Here is a 16609-nt window from a genome sequence, read left to right as displayed (position 1 = left end):
TTGAAACTTGGAAAATCACTATTGTTGGTTTTGTCGCTGTCTGATTGGTGTGTGATTTTGAGTTAGTTTTTTAAATGAAAATGTGATGAGCAGGGAAGGCAAAGCAAAGCAAAGAAGCCGATCTTCGTGGCCATCTTCAAAGATACAAAGTCACAGCCGCGTGCTCATCACGTGATACTCCAAATACACGCGGTTAAATTGCACACGTTTGTGACGTTTGTATTGCGCAACAAATCAGAAAGCACATTAGAAAACTTCCATTTTGTTGAAAACTCCATAGAAACTTTTCAGTTTTAAAGCGATTTCCGTAGTTTAAGTAGAAGTTTTAAGTAAGTTTCTGTTTTGCAAAAAGGTAAGCCTGGTTTTATGTGTGTGATCAGTGAATGAAAAGCCTATCTGTAGGCTACGCTACAGTAAGTGAAATTGGATATTACAATTCAGAATGTACTAGGCTAATGCTTCTGTAGGTCGTGAAGTTACAGAAACAAGCGTTCAGACAATCTTAGTTGAAAAAGAAAAAATTAAATATTAGCTACAAGCATCACCGTGTCATCGTTATTGACAAAATGCAACTTGTTGTCACCAGGCCAAATTTAAAGTACAGGATAGGTTTATTTTAATACTTGCTGGAAGTGCGCTGCAAGTTTGGTAAAAACACCAGAGATGGAACACAAAGGTGAATCATACTGGACAAATCGCCGAATTTTGTGAGATAAAACAAATGCACACATTCAAGCAGTTTCTGAATGTTTAAATAGTGAAGCCTCTTTTAAATCTATTATTGATGGTGTTCAATCTTCTCAAGGTGTACACATTGTCTTAACTCTTATATGTGGACTTTTCATAACAACTTTCTGTACTATGTAGGCTATAGGCTCTTCCATTAATTTGACTTTCGAACGGTAGGGTGAGTGCGTGCTTTTATATAGGCCAACTATTAGCAGAGTTGGTGTACAAGTCCCCCCCTGGTAAATCATGACAAAGACAGGAATCGACCAAACATATAGGGTGAAACTACTTTACCTTTGCTTTACTGTTCACACACTTCAATCCACATGTTTTGGTCAATTCCTGTATTGATGATTTACCAGGTGGGGGGGGGGGAACTTGTACACCAGCTCCCTATTAACATATAAAAAGGTAGCCTACTGATTTTATTTACCAGTAAGTAGAAGTTGTATTGGTATTGGTGAAAAGATTGGTGTCAGTGCACTGGTAAGACTATATTATATGTGTTTCATGCTATTTTACATTAAATGTTTTCTTTAAAAGGAAATTTTCCTTTAAACTCTACTGATTTAGGTATCTGTAAGGTGTCTAGATTGTCTGGTTCTCTACGTATTGCTTTGTTCGCAGACATACAGTGTATTGTGATATTACCTGTAAAAAGCTATTTTGTTGTTATTCCTGTATTGCACCAGTCTTGGTTGATTTTGTCTCAGTTGATTTTTCTTTCAAAGATTTCTGTGTTTACTGATTTCTTGATTTATTAAGGTGCATCAATTATTGTAAAATATTTTGTGGTATTACCGTATCTTGTTTCTTATGTTTTTTCACTTTAAATTTTACATCAGTTTCTTATTGTTTTGCAATGACATCGTTGCACGTTTTGTTGTTATTTTTGGGACGTGATGTTGCTTTCCATTTGGATGTTTACCTCCATTTTTTGACAAATTATTTTATAACAGGTAGCCTAGTAAAAAATTATTTTACATTGTTAGTAATCTGTGTGTTTGTAATTACAAAGTATGGATACACTGAAGCTTGAAACATATGTAGTGGTTGAATACGCTGACAAACAAAGTATGGCAGTTATTCCTTCGCAGTGGATGAAAAGTCCATATGAAGCTTGTTGGCCTCCATACATCAATTCAAAACATAGCCATAATGCTGCCAAAAAAAAGAAGCTCCTGCTGATTTGGAAGGTTTTTGCAGTAAAAGAATGGTTTAGAACAAGTACGGTAAGTTATTGTGTTGCAGTATTTATATCAATAGGCTGAGATATTATACAAAATGCCGATACTAAAGGGAAAGAATCTGGTGGCACAAGTGGCTGCTATTTTACTTTGTACAATTAAGCTGAGTACGGTATGTTATGTTGTTTTACCACGTTTTGTACCAACATGTTTAATGATTTCATATCACAGGTGATTGGAGTGCTGCAAACAAAAAATGCACCATCTGGAGGTTACTTCAAATATTGAATCAAGTGATGATGATAATAGAGGGTGCTTTAAACGGGCTTAAAGGTAAATACAGTTTATTATGAAACCATTTTGATCATGTGTGTAAAATGACTTCATACTGGTGTTATCTATATGTATATAGTATATTGTATGCATATATCTATTTGAATAAGTGTGCACTCGATGATTGGTTTGGCCAGAAATCAAAAGTTGTTTTAACTTTTCTATCAGATTTCATTGCTATATTCTTTATAGCAAGTGTTTTATCCAGTGCACTTTGACTGGTCTGATAGGACTTTGAGGTCAAAACATTGTCGCTGTTTGCAGTTATTCTTATGTCTTAATGACCTTTAAGGTGCATTATAAAAGAATGATATCTTTGATTATTGTTTTGTGTGTAAATTGTTTTTCTCTGAATAGCCCATGATATTGTTTCGAAAATGTGGATAAATTGTATTGAAGGACTAAAGGTCTTCAACAAAGTCACAGTGGTATGACAGAAGCTCATCATCAAGTTTGTCACCGCACTCACAACTAAGTCTTTCAAAACATAAGAAACATAAAAAACTAGAAAAGCTTCAAATAAACATCAGTTTTGGAAAGCTTTGATAAAGCAAACCAACTCCCGATTCCTCCTGCTGTGCAAAGCACACATTCCAGTGTGTATTATTATTATCTTAATTATCAGTCTTACTGGACCTGTTAGCTTTTATTGTGGGTTTACTGCCAATATTCAAACTTTTATACATTTGTACACCGCATTGCATAAAGCTTTCTTGTTGACATACACTTTTGGGTGACAATTTTAATTTCAATATTCTTATACTGAACTGCACGACACCAAAGTATCATGTAGATTATTAATGTTGTGGTATTTATGTATATTACTAGCTCCAAATTCTTTCCAAGAGTATAATGCTGAAGTGAACTGTAGCTTGGAATATGAGCATACTCTGAAGAAACGTTCAAGTTGTGCTCCAATGCAAACTACTCCAAGTAGCAACAGGATGATTTCTTTTCAGAACTTGAGCCTATTTGTAGTACGTATATGAAAGTGATTCATTGATTTGAAGTTTTTGTGGAGCATACAATGTATGTTGGCGGAATGGCTCGTTTCGGTAAGTCCGATTCGGTGAGTCCGATCCCTTAACGGGGGATTTTTTCAATTTTTTTTTTAATTGTCTGGTACCGTAACCTAATTATCATTGCCGTTTTAGGATTAGGGGTTAGGGTTAGAGGTTAGGAACTCACCGAATCGGACTCACCGAATAGTAGCAGACCCGTATGTTGGACCATGCTTCTTACTTTTTGTTGTTACCTTGTGTTAGTCATGATTGCACATATATAGTGAATCAGTTAAACGAGTGTGGTTATTTGTACAAATTTTAGTTAAGTGTGAAGCTCATTGTTGTTTTAGGTGAATCCCATTTATGGCAATGTGTTCTTTACGTTAATGTTATCTTTTTCAGCTCGGATATTCAAAGTTCTTGAACAAATTCAAGCACAACAACGGTGCTTAAAAAGACTGATTTCTGAAAAAACAAAGGAAAAGAGCAGTGAAGAATTTCCAATGTTTCAAAATTTGCCAATTTATTCTCAAGAACAACTTTGTGATATAGAAAGAAAGTTACTGGATGGAAAGTTCCAAACATCTATGGTAAGTAGTTGATTACCCTCACTTGACAAGTTTATTGTTTGCAGAGTCACAAATTTATTCATTGATCATTCACATACATTAATAATAAAAGTTTTCATCATCAACAAAGTTGTTTCTCCTGGTTGGATTTTACAGGTTGCTATTTTGATCTATGATGTTTGACACAAGATACTTTTTCACGTGATTGCTAAACTGCCAGCTTTTCGTCATTGTCTATTTCCACATGTCGTTGTAAAAGTGCATGCAGGTTAACGATATAGCATAAGAATTGAGTAACAGCAGAGACTAATTTTTTGCAGGTTACTTATTTGTTGGGCTTCAGCGGTAGAAGTTTGCCTGAAACCACAAGGAGAATGCTCAAGGAAACTATGGGCAATGAATTGGCGAAGTTTTATTACTTGAGTGGCAAGGGGCATCACGGAAAAAAGGTTTCAAGCAACTTCGATTGTATAAAGTTACTTTTGGTGAGTTGAAAATGGTAGCTTATTTGTCATCACGTTTCTGAGTAGTTATTACTAAAATTATCTACTATATGTAGTATATATTGTTGCATAAGCTGAGAATCAAGTTTTTCAATTTAGCATTTATTATTAATTTTTTTAATATTGCTTTTAAACGTTTTGTTTGCTGCAGTAGCACAGCTTTTAACGTACCCTCCTTTACAAGGAAAAATCAATCTTTTTCTAATGTAAAAAGTTTACATTTTACAGCTACCATTAGAGAAATATATTCCGAGGCAAAAGAAACGGACTTCGTGCAAGTGTGGTGCATTGGCTCGATGGAGCAAAAGACAGGGATGGTGGTCGGAAAATGCGACAAGCTGACAATTCAATAAAGTTGTTAAGAAATCGTAATCTGCGTTTCATCGATTTGAAATGACTTGCGTTTATTTCTTAAAGTCAAACAGAAAGTGAAAACAACGTAAAATGTTGACTTTCTGAAATATCTGTTTGTTACACGTTCAATAGACCTTCAAACTCGTGCTCAGGTTTGGTTTGTGTAGGCTACTTTTAGGAAAAAGTGAATTACTTCCCAATCACAATGGGTTCGAAATAAAAAAAGTGTCGTGCATTACAGACCATCTTCTCAATTTCGAAAAAAGGAATTTGCTTTTTCACAACTCTCCTGTGTGTATTCCTTTATGTCCCCTGATGTTATGTTTATACCATGTTGTTGTGACTGCTAAATGATCGGATGTTCACTTCTATTGTGATTTGTTATATTTTTTGTAATAAACAAATCATTGAATTCGATGGCATTGTTTGATTGATTTGTCAGTTATGTTTAATTTCTGTCTGAATGTCGCGTCAACGGATGACAGATCATCTGATCTGAAATAAAATTATGCCAGCTCTGGTTAATAGTGGTGAGCCTGATAGGGCGTGTTCAATTTTGCCCGATCGTGGCTAGATCTTGCCCCGATGTTCATGCCCGATCGGGAAAAAATGAGCACGCCTTATAGGGTACACCACTATTAACCAGAGCGGGCATAATTTTGTGCCAGATCAGAGCCGGATTAATTTTGCCCGACGATGCCAGATCTGGTAAAGATCATTACCAGATTAAGTGGCTGTCTGGGTAGTTTCATTTAATGTAGTATTAAGCGTAACATTTTTAACATTAGCTTTAGTGTTAACAATGGAATGATTAGTGGCAACGTTGTTTAAGCAAGATACAGATTTTTCTACAACATTATTTACACTAGAAATATTTTCTTCAGCACTTATCTCTGCGATGGTTTCACTGAGTTCGGCCTGTAGTCGTGCTTGCTCCAGTTCGCATTCGTGTTGGATTAAGCGTTCTTCTCTTGCCCTTTGTAGCTGGAATTCTTCTTCAGCAGCATGCTTTTGCTGCACCAGTTGGGCTCTTTGTAGCTGTAATTCTTCTTCAGCAGCATGCTTTTGCTGCACCAGTTGGGCTTGCTCAAAGTCATGTCTATCCTTAGCATGTTGTTTTTTCAGTTCAGTAAATGTATTTTGTGATTGGAATCTGGCTTCGACAACAGCTTTTCTAGTTTTTGCACTCATTTTGGAATAGCCACTTATTGATGAGTACCCACTTCTTAGGCTCCGATGACTGCTTGTTGATTGCTTGCTTTGAGCCTTCTTCAGCTTGAGTTCTTTTGATTTGGCTCTGGTCATTATTGAGGTTGCCAACTTTTCTTCAGAGACAACTTCTTGATGAGTGACCAGAATTTGTTGTGAACCTTTTCCGGCTGAAGTAGCATTGCTTTGAATAGCAGATGAAGCGACATTATTTGAGACATCGGTGGAAGTTGATGCTTTTTCTTCCATGAGATTTGTCGTTGACATTATCTTCTCACAGGAGTGAATAAAGCTGAATTTGCATTTGATGTAAGTCGATTGATATTTCTTCAGAGAGACTCTCTTCTTACAGAATCAGGACTGCCAGGATTAAGCTCTGCAAGAAGCTTTCCCAGTCCGAGGATAAAAATTCAATCAATCAAAAAAAATCAAACTGATATTAGTTCAGATCATGCGAACAACAATCTGAATCAATCTGGTCGCGAAACCCGAGAGTCTGCCTTTATAATCAACAGATTTCCGAAGTTAGAATTTATTCTTGTTTTCAATTTCGAAATATCGTTTGCTGCAATAAACATAAAATATGAATAAACAGAACATCCAGCAATTAGTAAGTAGGCCTACCACTCAGGGCTTCTCAAACTTTTTTGTTCTGCGACCCCATTTTGAAAAATATATTTCTATGCGACCCCATTATGGGGACTTCATTAAACGTTAGATTACAGTCTTTTGCAGCACCCAGGAAAACTTGAAGATTTTTATCGTGCTCCTCGCGCGTCTCACCACACGCAGTGACGATCGGTGAGGGAAAGCAAGGAAAGCAGTGCTTACCTGAGCGAAAACTATGCAAAATATAATGACTGAATTCTAGGTTTAACTTCTTATTATTTTTATCAAGTCTATTTTAACTTGAAAATTACTGTGTTCGTGACTAGAATTACTCGTAACTCTTGTGAGTATCTAAGTCCTCACCAAACCGCATTTCTTGCCTATAAATGCCAATTAACGCAAACGCTTTTGTCAGAAACCATCACTGAAGCTCCAGGGAAATCAACTTTCAAAAGTGCTTACCTTACATTGAAAAACGCCTTCGTTTTATCCAATCCTCAATCGTTTTGCAAAACGACACCAGCTGCTTAGCCAATCAGATGTGTTATCTGGTGTTATGGTTAAACTTGCTTTCCCAGTGACGTCAATGCGTATCTCATAGCGGCTGTTTTGGTTTCAGGCGAAAGGAATACAGCCTCACGCATGAGTGATTTTCGGGCTTGTAACTATAGGCTACTGAGTACGCTGAAAATAAAGCTGGTTCTCTTACCAAAAAAAACATAGATTCTACAATAAGACATGCAATTCCAAAAGGTACATTAACCAACCAGTACTGAAACAGCACAAGTGTTTTTTAAATTCTTTGGGTCAATAGACTGACATCACAAGTTCAGAGCAAACATACTTGTGTTCTTCAAGAATGGACTAGCTTAATTTATAGGCTAATTATTTGCTCTTTACTAGCGCACCAGTCCAATGCATGTTGTAAATGCTTACAGATGACATTGACAATAAGTTTTTGTGCTCAGTCTAAAAAAGCAGCCAACATTCTAGACTAGTCCCAGTTTGATTGATTGATTGAATCTTTATCCTCGGGCTGGGAAAGTCCGAAGATTTTGTTTTGGAAATGCTCTCAGAGCGCACCAAATTGGAAGTGTTTTTCAAAATTTTCTGGGGGAGGCCCCCCAGACCCCCCGCTGGAAGTGTTGCCTTCGGCAACACGCCTTCGGGCTTCGCCCGACGGTTACGCCCCTCGTGCCTACTACCTTGCTGCAACATATTTCCAAGTTGCTTTCCCAATGGTTTAAGCCACCGAACGTCACTGCCGTAACGTCATCAAGATAGGCAAATGTTCCTTTGCAAGCATATTTCGAAATGATTCCATTGATAACTCGTTGAAAACAAGGCACTGCATTCTTAAGGCCAAACGGAATCCTTTTAAAGTGATACAGCTGTCCGTTGGCTTCAAAGGCGGTGTACTCTTGTTCTTCAGGCAGCAAGGGACCTTGGTGATAAGCGCCACGTTAATGACATTAAAACGGATCATTATGATCACTATATTTTCTTTTTGTTTCTGATTTATCTATTGTTTTCTTTGTGCTTCCATTGTTACCACATGAATCTACCTAACCACTGATCCATAGTCAATTAATCTTGTAACTGCTTTAAACTTTAGTCTAGGTTCCTTCAGAAGCTAGTTGCTAGGCTACTCTGAAATCATAATGCGAGCGGTGCAATGATAGCGTAACAATGCATCAATTGTTACGATTGGTTATATTTTATCGATCGACATTTCACACTAACGGTTGCGGTCAATTGACATCATGGCAAGACTACAACCTACCGGCACTAGACTAAATTAAACTATTTCATTATGACCCCAAAATTTCATTACGCGACCCCATTTGGGGTCGCGACCCATAGTTTGAGAAGCCCTGACTTAGACAATAATTATTCAAACAGGTTTCCAATACTTAATCAATTCAATTCAGAGTGTTAGGCTACATACAATAGATACAGTCATGAAGATTTGTTGACTTACATTTGATTTCGGCAGTCGGTTTCGAAACGCAGTGAAATATTTTGACATAGAACATTTCTTAATAATTATTCAATGGCGTCACAACAGCGTACAAGACGAGGCAAAATCAGAGTTTCCAAACAAATTTTTAATTTAATTTAAACAAATATGCGGGGAATAAAAACAGAGAAAATGGCATTAACACTGATGAGCCTACTTTTCAGAGTTTGTTTGAATTTGTTGTACGGGAGGAAACGCGCAAGTCGACTGATTTTAGCATTATGCTAATGGGCGATTCTGGTGAGTCGCAGCATTTTAAAAAGTTTGGCAAAGGAAAATTGCCTTCATGTCCGGTTAGGCAGACTGAAGTAAACTTAATTCACTTGTACAACAACCTTGCAAAGGCTTTAATAAAATAGAAAGCAACTACATCTGCAAATAAAAGGATACATAAATAATTGCTTCCGAACGTACATAATGCTACAACAACAGAACTGAATGAATGAACGAATGAAGAAAACGTAGAACCAAGGCGTGTAGGAAACAAGGCAATAATTAACTGAGTAATAAGCTTGAGGGACAGAACGCCGTGCTCAGAAACACACGACATTCTCCCCCTCTCAAAATTGCATTATATATAGCACAACCACGCAAAATATAGTTCATAAGCGTAACTTGGACAGCAAGCGTGATTTTACATGAAATCAAAGCAGACTGCTAAAAATATGGCACTGCACCATAACGATCAACCGAACGACGAATACGAGTAGATCTGCGTAAGTGTGTAACAGAAGTGGCTAAAGCAGATGTGGCTAAGCTAACATTCTGTATACGTGGACAAAGCACTACTGTTGCTTCTCAAAAGGGTTTCTTTATTGATTACCCAGCGTGCAAGAGGATGTCATCAGATAGCCGAGACAACGACGAGCTACACCAAGTTGTGTCAATTTAAAAGGAACGAATATTGCCATGCTAGCGTGTTTTATGCAAGAATCGAGTGCTGCCAGGCGCATTGGAAATGAATTAATAAAACTTGAAACAGTTTGAATTATGCTAATAATATTAAAACTTGAAAGTAGACTAAACAGTAGAATTATGATAACTGCACTGCAGATATGGCTGATGACGAATACGAGACAGCAGTCGGTACATACGTTGGCCCCAGTCAAAACGACGTTGAAGCGTAGATGAAACGTCGTGAATGACGAATAATTAGGTTATGATGTAGTGACTGAAATTGAATACTGGGGCGCAACTGTAATTGAAAATGCAATGATAGTAAAATTTACAAGTGTGGTGGACAAATTAAGTAGGCTACACAAGCAGGTAAGCTTCCATGGCTGTCCATGCCCCGCCTCCGAAGAGATAGGAGTTGACATCCATGGAAGCAAACCAGACAAGTACATAGGCTAAGCGGTGCGCGCGCAGGGTTGTGCGAGACATGAATGTCCGAGAGTCATACTATTAGTTCGAGTTTTTTTTTTTTTTTTGATGAGGGAGGACGAGACGACAGCAGTTGATTTGGAAGTTCGATGATGTATATGATGAGCACGACAGCAGGTGATAAGCAGTTCAGTTAGTAGTCCATTGATGGATGACGAGCACGACAGCTGTTGAGTTGTGAGTCCGTTGATATGGGACGAATATGACAGGAAAGAGGCCAGCTTGTATAGTTGCAAGCTGTGTGACATGCAGCCATTGCATGTCGAAAGTGGCGCAAAATAGCGGCACTGGTTGGGTTGACGGCGCGGTGTGCTTCTGACGCAGAGAAGGCTTGAATGATGGACAATGCAGCAATTGCATGTCGAAGGTTGTGTCGCAAGTAGCGGCAGACATGGGGTTTACCATGTTAGAGTTGCGTCGGTGGCTGTGGATAGCCGTATTGAGGGTCATCTCCGTGGAGGCATCTCGTGGTTGAGGCATCTCATGTTGAGGTATATGATGAGGGACTGTTCAACTCAGTGCAAGTCGTGAAGAACATGGGGTGCTGTGGTGCCATGTTGAAGTGGTCTCATCAGTGAGCTTGTCGTGTCATCATCGTGGTGCTGTATTGAAGTTCCTTGAAGTCTCGCATCAACCTCTCGCAGCAACCGTGTTGATAGGCAGGTCTGAAACGAAATTGATACAAAGTAGCGACCGCTAGAAAGTTACACATAAGCAGTTCAGACACATTAAAAAAAGCGATACATGCGGGGATACAAGTAGTTACAATATGGCAGTGCCATAGGCGGCAGACGCCGGCTGATGATGGGACACATAATGAAAAAGAATAGCGATACATGCAGGGATACAAGTAGTTGCAATATGGCAGTGCCATAGGCGGCAGACGCCGGCTGATGATGGGACACATAATAAAAAAAGAATAGCGATACATGCAGGGATACAAGTTATTAAATTGGTAAGGCATGGCAAGGCAATGCCGGCTGGATAGGTAGGAAACGAGACAAGAAACTATGAGAGTCGTAGTATAAGTACGGAGTAGGCTCAGCACTCATTAAAAAAAAGTGACAAACACGAGCATAAAAAGTAGTTACAACGTCACATGACTGTAGTTAAGCGAGTGATTATAAAATGAATGAATGGATGCAGTTTTCACGTCTTGCTCAGGACGGTAAATTGCTGTAGAATAAATTGGTTGAGTGGAGGTTAGTCTGTAAACCTGGAAGGTTGTACGATGATGCGTCCACTACGAGTCGCTTTGGGCTGAAAGTGAATGAATGAAGGTTCGCGCACGATGGATACTGATTGGGGGAAAGGTAATTGAGACAAGGTAGAACAGTTGTCTTTAATATTAGATACGGACGGTGGACGAGGTGTGTTTGTAGGTGAAAGGGTGACGTCAGGTGGTGCAAGCGGGTAGAATGGTTTAAGTCTATCTATGGAAACGTTGGAAATGCGCGAACCGAGGTCTAAAGTGAAAAATTTGTCAGAACGTGATTGAACACGAAAAGGCCCTTGATACGGACGCTGAAGTGGAGATCTAACTGCGTCGTCGCGAATGAAGACATGGGAGCACGAGAATAAGGCATCGTCAATGTGAGTTTGGCGGTTGCGCGTTACGCGGGTAGGAGCATAACGCAACGCGGCCATAAACTTGATGAAGTCATTGACGAGTGGAGTGTGAGATGAAGGTGTGTCATCGGAAGGAGTAAAAAAATGGCCAGGCAGACGGAGTTGTGTGCCAAGGGTCAATTCTGCGGCAGAACAGTCGATTTGTTCTTTCAAAGCAGAGCGCAAACCTAATAAAACCCATGGAAGGTTGGAGACCCAGTCTGTAGAGGTAGTTTGTGCTTTTAAAGCCCATTTAATCACGCGGTTATATTCTTCAACGGCGCCCTGGCATTGAGGATGATAGCTAGTGGAATGTGAGAGCTTAGATCCAAGAAATTGGGCAATATCTTTCCATAGAGTGGAAGTGAATTGAGCGCCCCGGTCAGTGGTAATTCGGGCAGGCACGCCGAATCGGCTGACCCAGTGCATGAGAAAAGCGTCTGCGCATGATTTTGCAGTTATATCACGTAAAGGAATGGCCTCGACCCAACGAGTGAACCGATCCACAATGGTGAGAATGGAGGAGAAGCCCTGGGAAGATGGCAGCGGGCCAATGAGATCCAGATGAATGTGAGCGAAACGACCAGCTGGCGGTTGAAACTGCTGTAAGGGTGAGATATTGTGACGAAAGATTTTAGTTTGCTGACAGTGTAAGCAGGTGCGGCACCAGTCGCGAACATCTATTTTAAGCTTAGGCCAAAAAAAACGGTCAGATAGTAAACGCTGTGTTTGTTTGATGCCTGGATGAGCCAGAGAGTGGGTAATGTCGAATACTTGTTTGCGCATGAGCGGAGGAACATAAGGGGGAAAACGGCCGGTGGATGTCTCGCCTAACAAGGAGAGGCCATTCGGGGCAGGTCGAGTGGTCAGATTCAGCGATGAATTGTCATGGAGAGGCGGAAGCGTAGTGTCTTGATTCTGCAGGATAGCCATACGATTATAATCCAGGGACGGAACGTCCTCAAAAATAGCGGCTATGGGAGGTCGGGAGAGACAATCAGCGGTTACGTTGTCTTCACCGGCGAGATGCTGAAGATTCTTAGTGAATTGAGCTATGTACGACATGTGGCGAATCTGTCGCGGCGAATGTGATGCGGTAGGACGGTGGAGAGCGCTAATTAGCGGCTTGTGGTCTGTGAGGACGGTGAAGGTACGACCTTCTAAAAAATAACGAAAATGTTGTATACCGAGGTAAACGGCTAAAAGTTCACGGTCGAACGTTGAGTAATTGCGTTGTGCAGTAGTTAGACATTTTGAGAAGAACGCTATGGGCCGGGATTGGCCGTGTACGGTTTGTTGCAGTGCGCAACCTATGTGAGTGGCGGATGCATCTACCGCAAGAAAGGTGGGAGCTTCGTGCGCTGGAAATGCGAGAAGACACTCCTTGGATAAGGACGATTTAGCTTGAACAAACGCTGCTTCCGCTTCAGGCGTCCACGTGAGACGTTTACGACTGGCTTTGTCATGTGTGAGCAAAGCATGTAGCGGTCGCAAGGTGTCAGCACAGTTGGGAATGAATTTGGAATAAAAAGCGATCATACCTACAAAACTGCGTAGTTGTTTCATCGTAATTGGTTGAGGAAACGATTGAATTGCGTCTACCTTTTCAGGATTGGGTTGAATACCTTGCGATGAGAGAAAGTGACCTAAAAAGGTGATTTGGGGTACTGCGAATGTGCATTTGTTCTTGTTAAGGGTTAGGCCAAAGTTGGCAAGTCGTGAAAAGACTTCTTGCAGGTGAAATAAATGCTCTTCCTGGGATTTTGAAAAAATGAGTATATCGTCAATGTAGCAAAAAATGAAGGGTAAGTCGCGTAAAACTTCATCCATGAGGCGCTGAAAGGTTTGACTAGAGTTCGATAGGCCCATGGGCATGAAACGGAATTGAATGGAGCCAAGCGGCGAGATGGCAGCGGTTTTGGGAATGTCTTCAGGTGCTACAGGAATTTGATGAAAGCTCTTGAGTAAGTCTAAACTAGAAAAAACGTTGCAGCCATTAATGCGGTTAGCAAAATCGTGAAGGAAGGGAAGTGAGTAGCGGTCCGGTTGAGTTTGGAGGTTAAGTTTGCGATAATCAACCGTGATGCGATGGGACATACCGTCCTTTTTTTTAACCATGTGTATGGGTGAAGCGTAAGGCGAATTAGAATACTCAATTACACCCAGATCAAAAAGAGTATTCAGTTCCTTGGACAATGTGTCGAGCATTTCTGGGGACATGCGCCGTTTGGGTGAGCGGACTGGTGGCCCTGAGGTGATAATGTGATGTTGTACGTGGTGAGAAATAGATTTAGTGAAGGACGATTGATCAAAAACGTCAGCGAATGAGTCGAGGAGAGAATCAATGGAAGATGGCGCAGGAAGTGTACTAGAGATGTTATGAGAGGCAGGTTTATGTAGTGACGCCGTAGAACTGTGATTAGTATCGCGACTTGCATGAATGGGCTTTGCTGAAGGCAATTTACTGGGACACATATTAACATTGGTGGAAGAGCGAGCGTCGTTTGAACATGTAGGATGCTTATCAGGTGGTAGAATTAATTTACGCTTGGGGATGTCAAGTGAAATTTTGAAATGTTCAAGAAAATCCATTCCTAGAATGGGATGAAGAACATCCGCGATGAGGAAACGCCATGAAAATGATTTGTCGAACCCTAGAGAGAGATGCAGTTTAGTGTAGCCAAAGGTGGGGACTTTGGTATTGTTGATAGCATATAGATGGGACGTACTACGTTGAGAAGGTGCATGTTGCACGGGAAAAATGGAATAAGGACTACCTGTGTCGATAAGCCATTTAAGCTGAGTAACAGAATCGTAAATGTAAAAAGGTTGAGGCGATGAAGGATATAACTGTGTGGATAGCCCCGCTGTAAGTCCTATTGACGAGGCAGCGGGGCGGCGCCGTTTTTTGGTGGACCGGAGAATGCGCAAGGAGGGGAGCAGTTGCGTGCCTGGTGTCCAAACCTGTGATGGTAATAACAGATAGGTGGGGGGGTGAAGCGTGTGCTGTTATCGGTGCGACGATGAGGGTTGAAGGGCGGCATGGCTTGAGGATAAGAACGTGGGCGCGAGGGTGATTGTGGACCATGACTTCGCGTTGGAAGAGGTGCAGATTGCTGATCGGGCAGCGACATGAAGGTTTCGAGAGAATGCGTAAGTGAAGAGATTTTTTGTTCTAAGAGCTGATTGATTAGAGACTGAGAAGAATGATCGTGGGATGTGAGAGGGTCATGTTGTGAAGTGGAGGCATCTAAAATGTTGTTGGCTTGAAGGGCCAGGGTGTCAAGATCTAGATGCGTGGAGGCAGCTAAAATGGGTCGTATTTGTGACGGCATGCGCTCCAGGAATAAATTTTTTAGAATGGCATTAGCCGTGGGATTGTGAGCATTGTCATGGCCCAGCAGCTTACGCATCTCATTTAGGAGGACAGTAGGTCTTTTGTCACCTAGAGTGCATTTGTGGAAGAGGGTGGATAGACGCGCGGAAAAGCTCTGCTGATTGGCTGAGATGAGAGCCTGTTTGAGTGTAGAATAAGGCTGATGGGTGTGTTGACCGGTGAGGATGGCGTGGTCAACATCACGCAATTGAGCATAGGATAAAGTATTTAGAACAAGATCGAACTGGATCCGTTCATTGTTGAGGTTGTGCGACCTAAATAGAGATTCGCACATGCTGAACCAGAGGGGCACATTCTCCGTCCAGAATTCAGGAAGTTTAATATTGACAGGGGAATAGTAGGTAGGCGTAGAAGTGGAGCCTATTGTAGTGATATCGTGTGGCGCAGTTGCGGAGGAGCGCATGGGTGTGGTGAAGGTTGCGTCTGCGTGGGACGTCATAATGGGGGTGGTGGAGGCTGTACTATCTAAAGTGTAAAAGGAATTGTTGGAATGCATTGGTATTTGAGAGTTTGAAAAAAGATTGGTGGAATGTGTGGCCGCAGCGCAAGCGGGAGTGGAATGTTGAGTTACCGGTATGTCAGTAAGAACTGAAACGAATCGAGGCATAGTGGGGAGATTGGTAAAAAGTATAGCTGGCAACTGCCTGTAAGGTACAGTGGGTAATGGTTGATTACAAAAAGTGTTAAAAAAAAAGATTGTTTATGCAGTGGTTTCTATAGCAACAGTAAAGATAAGGTACCGTACCGTAGAAAAAAATGGAAGTTATAAACGATGCATAAAGACTACCGTAGATAATTACATAAAGTTAAAAATTTTAGCATGCAGTGGTTTGTATGGCAATCACAAGGTTAAGGTACCGTAGAAATAGAAGTTAGAAGCTATGCATGTAGACTACAGGAGATAATTTCAGAAAATTAAAAAAATTTTTGCATGCAGTGGTTTTTATGGCAACCACAAGATTAAGGTACCGTAGAAATAGAAGTTAGAAACTATGCATGTAAACTACAGGAGATAATTTCAGAAAGTTAAAAAAATTTTATGCGGTGGTTTGTATGGCAACCACAAGGATAAGGTATCTAGGAATAGAAGTTAGAAACTATGCATGTAGACTACAGGAGATAATTTCAGAAAGTTAAAAAAAATTTTATGCGGTGGTTTGTATGGCAACCACAAGGTTAAGGTACCGTAGAAATAGAAGTTAGAAACTATGCATGTAGCCTACAGTTAGAGATAATTTCAGAAAGTTAAAAAAATTTTATGCGGTGGTTTGTATGGCAACCACAAGGATAAGGTATCTAGGAATATAAGTTAGAAACTATGCATGTAGACTACAGTTAGAGATAATTTCAGAAAGTTAAAAAAATATTTGAAAAAACGTGGTACATTACCAGGTGGCGTGGATGCCTTTGTTGCAGGTCGTGAGTTCTCAAGATGTACTCGGGGTCACCATTGTAACAGAAGTGGCTAAAGCAGATGTGGCTAAGCTAACATTCTGTATACGTGGACAAAGCACTACTGTTGCTTCTCAAAAGGGTTTCTTTATTGATTACCCAGCGTGCAAGAGGATGTCATCAGATAGCCGAGACAACGACGAGCTACACCAAGTTGTGTCAATTTAAAAGGAACGAATATTGCCATGCTAGCGTGTTTTATGCAAGAATCGAGTGCTGCCAGGCGCATTGGAAATGAATTAATAAAACTTG

At 40.5% G+C, this 16609-nt stretch overlaps 1 protein-coding gene across 1 annotated transcript; it reads left to right on the top strand.

The window, feature by feature from the left end:
- Positions 1-1692: 1692 nt before the first annotated feature.
- On the top strand, positions 1693-5091 carry LOC145765064 (uncharacterized). The gene is made up of 6 exons (XM_082576803.1): positions 1693-1961; positions 2148-2249; positions 3078-3304; positions 3656-3843; positions 4143-4307; positions 4554-5091. Exons 3-6 carry the CDS (start codon positions 3277-3279, stop codon positions 4665-4667), a joined length of 495 nt encoding a protein of 164 aa, XP_082432929.1. The 5' UTR covers positions 1693-1961; positions 2148-2249; positions 3078-3276; the 3' UTR covers positions 4668-5091.
- The last annotated feature ends 11518 nt before the right edge of the window (positions 5092-16609 follow it).

This window comes from Aplidium turbinatum, chromosome 2 (genome assembly GCF_918807975.1).
Source record: "Aplidium turbinatum chromosome 2, kaAplTurb1.1, whole genome shotgun sequence".
NCBI classification, from domain to species: Eukaryota; Metazoa; Chordata; class Ascidiacea; order Aplousobranchia; family Polyclinidae; genus Aplidium; species Aplidium turbinatum.
This window is presented reverse-complemented; position numbering and strand designations above follow the sequence as displayed.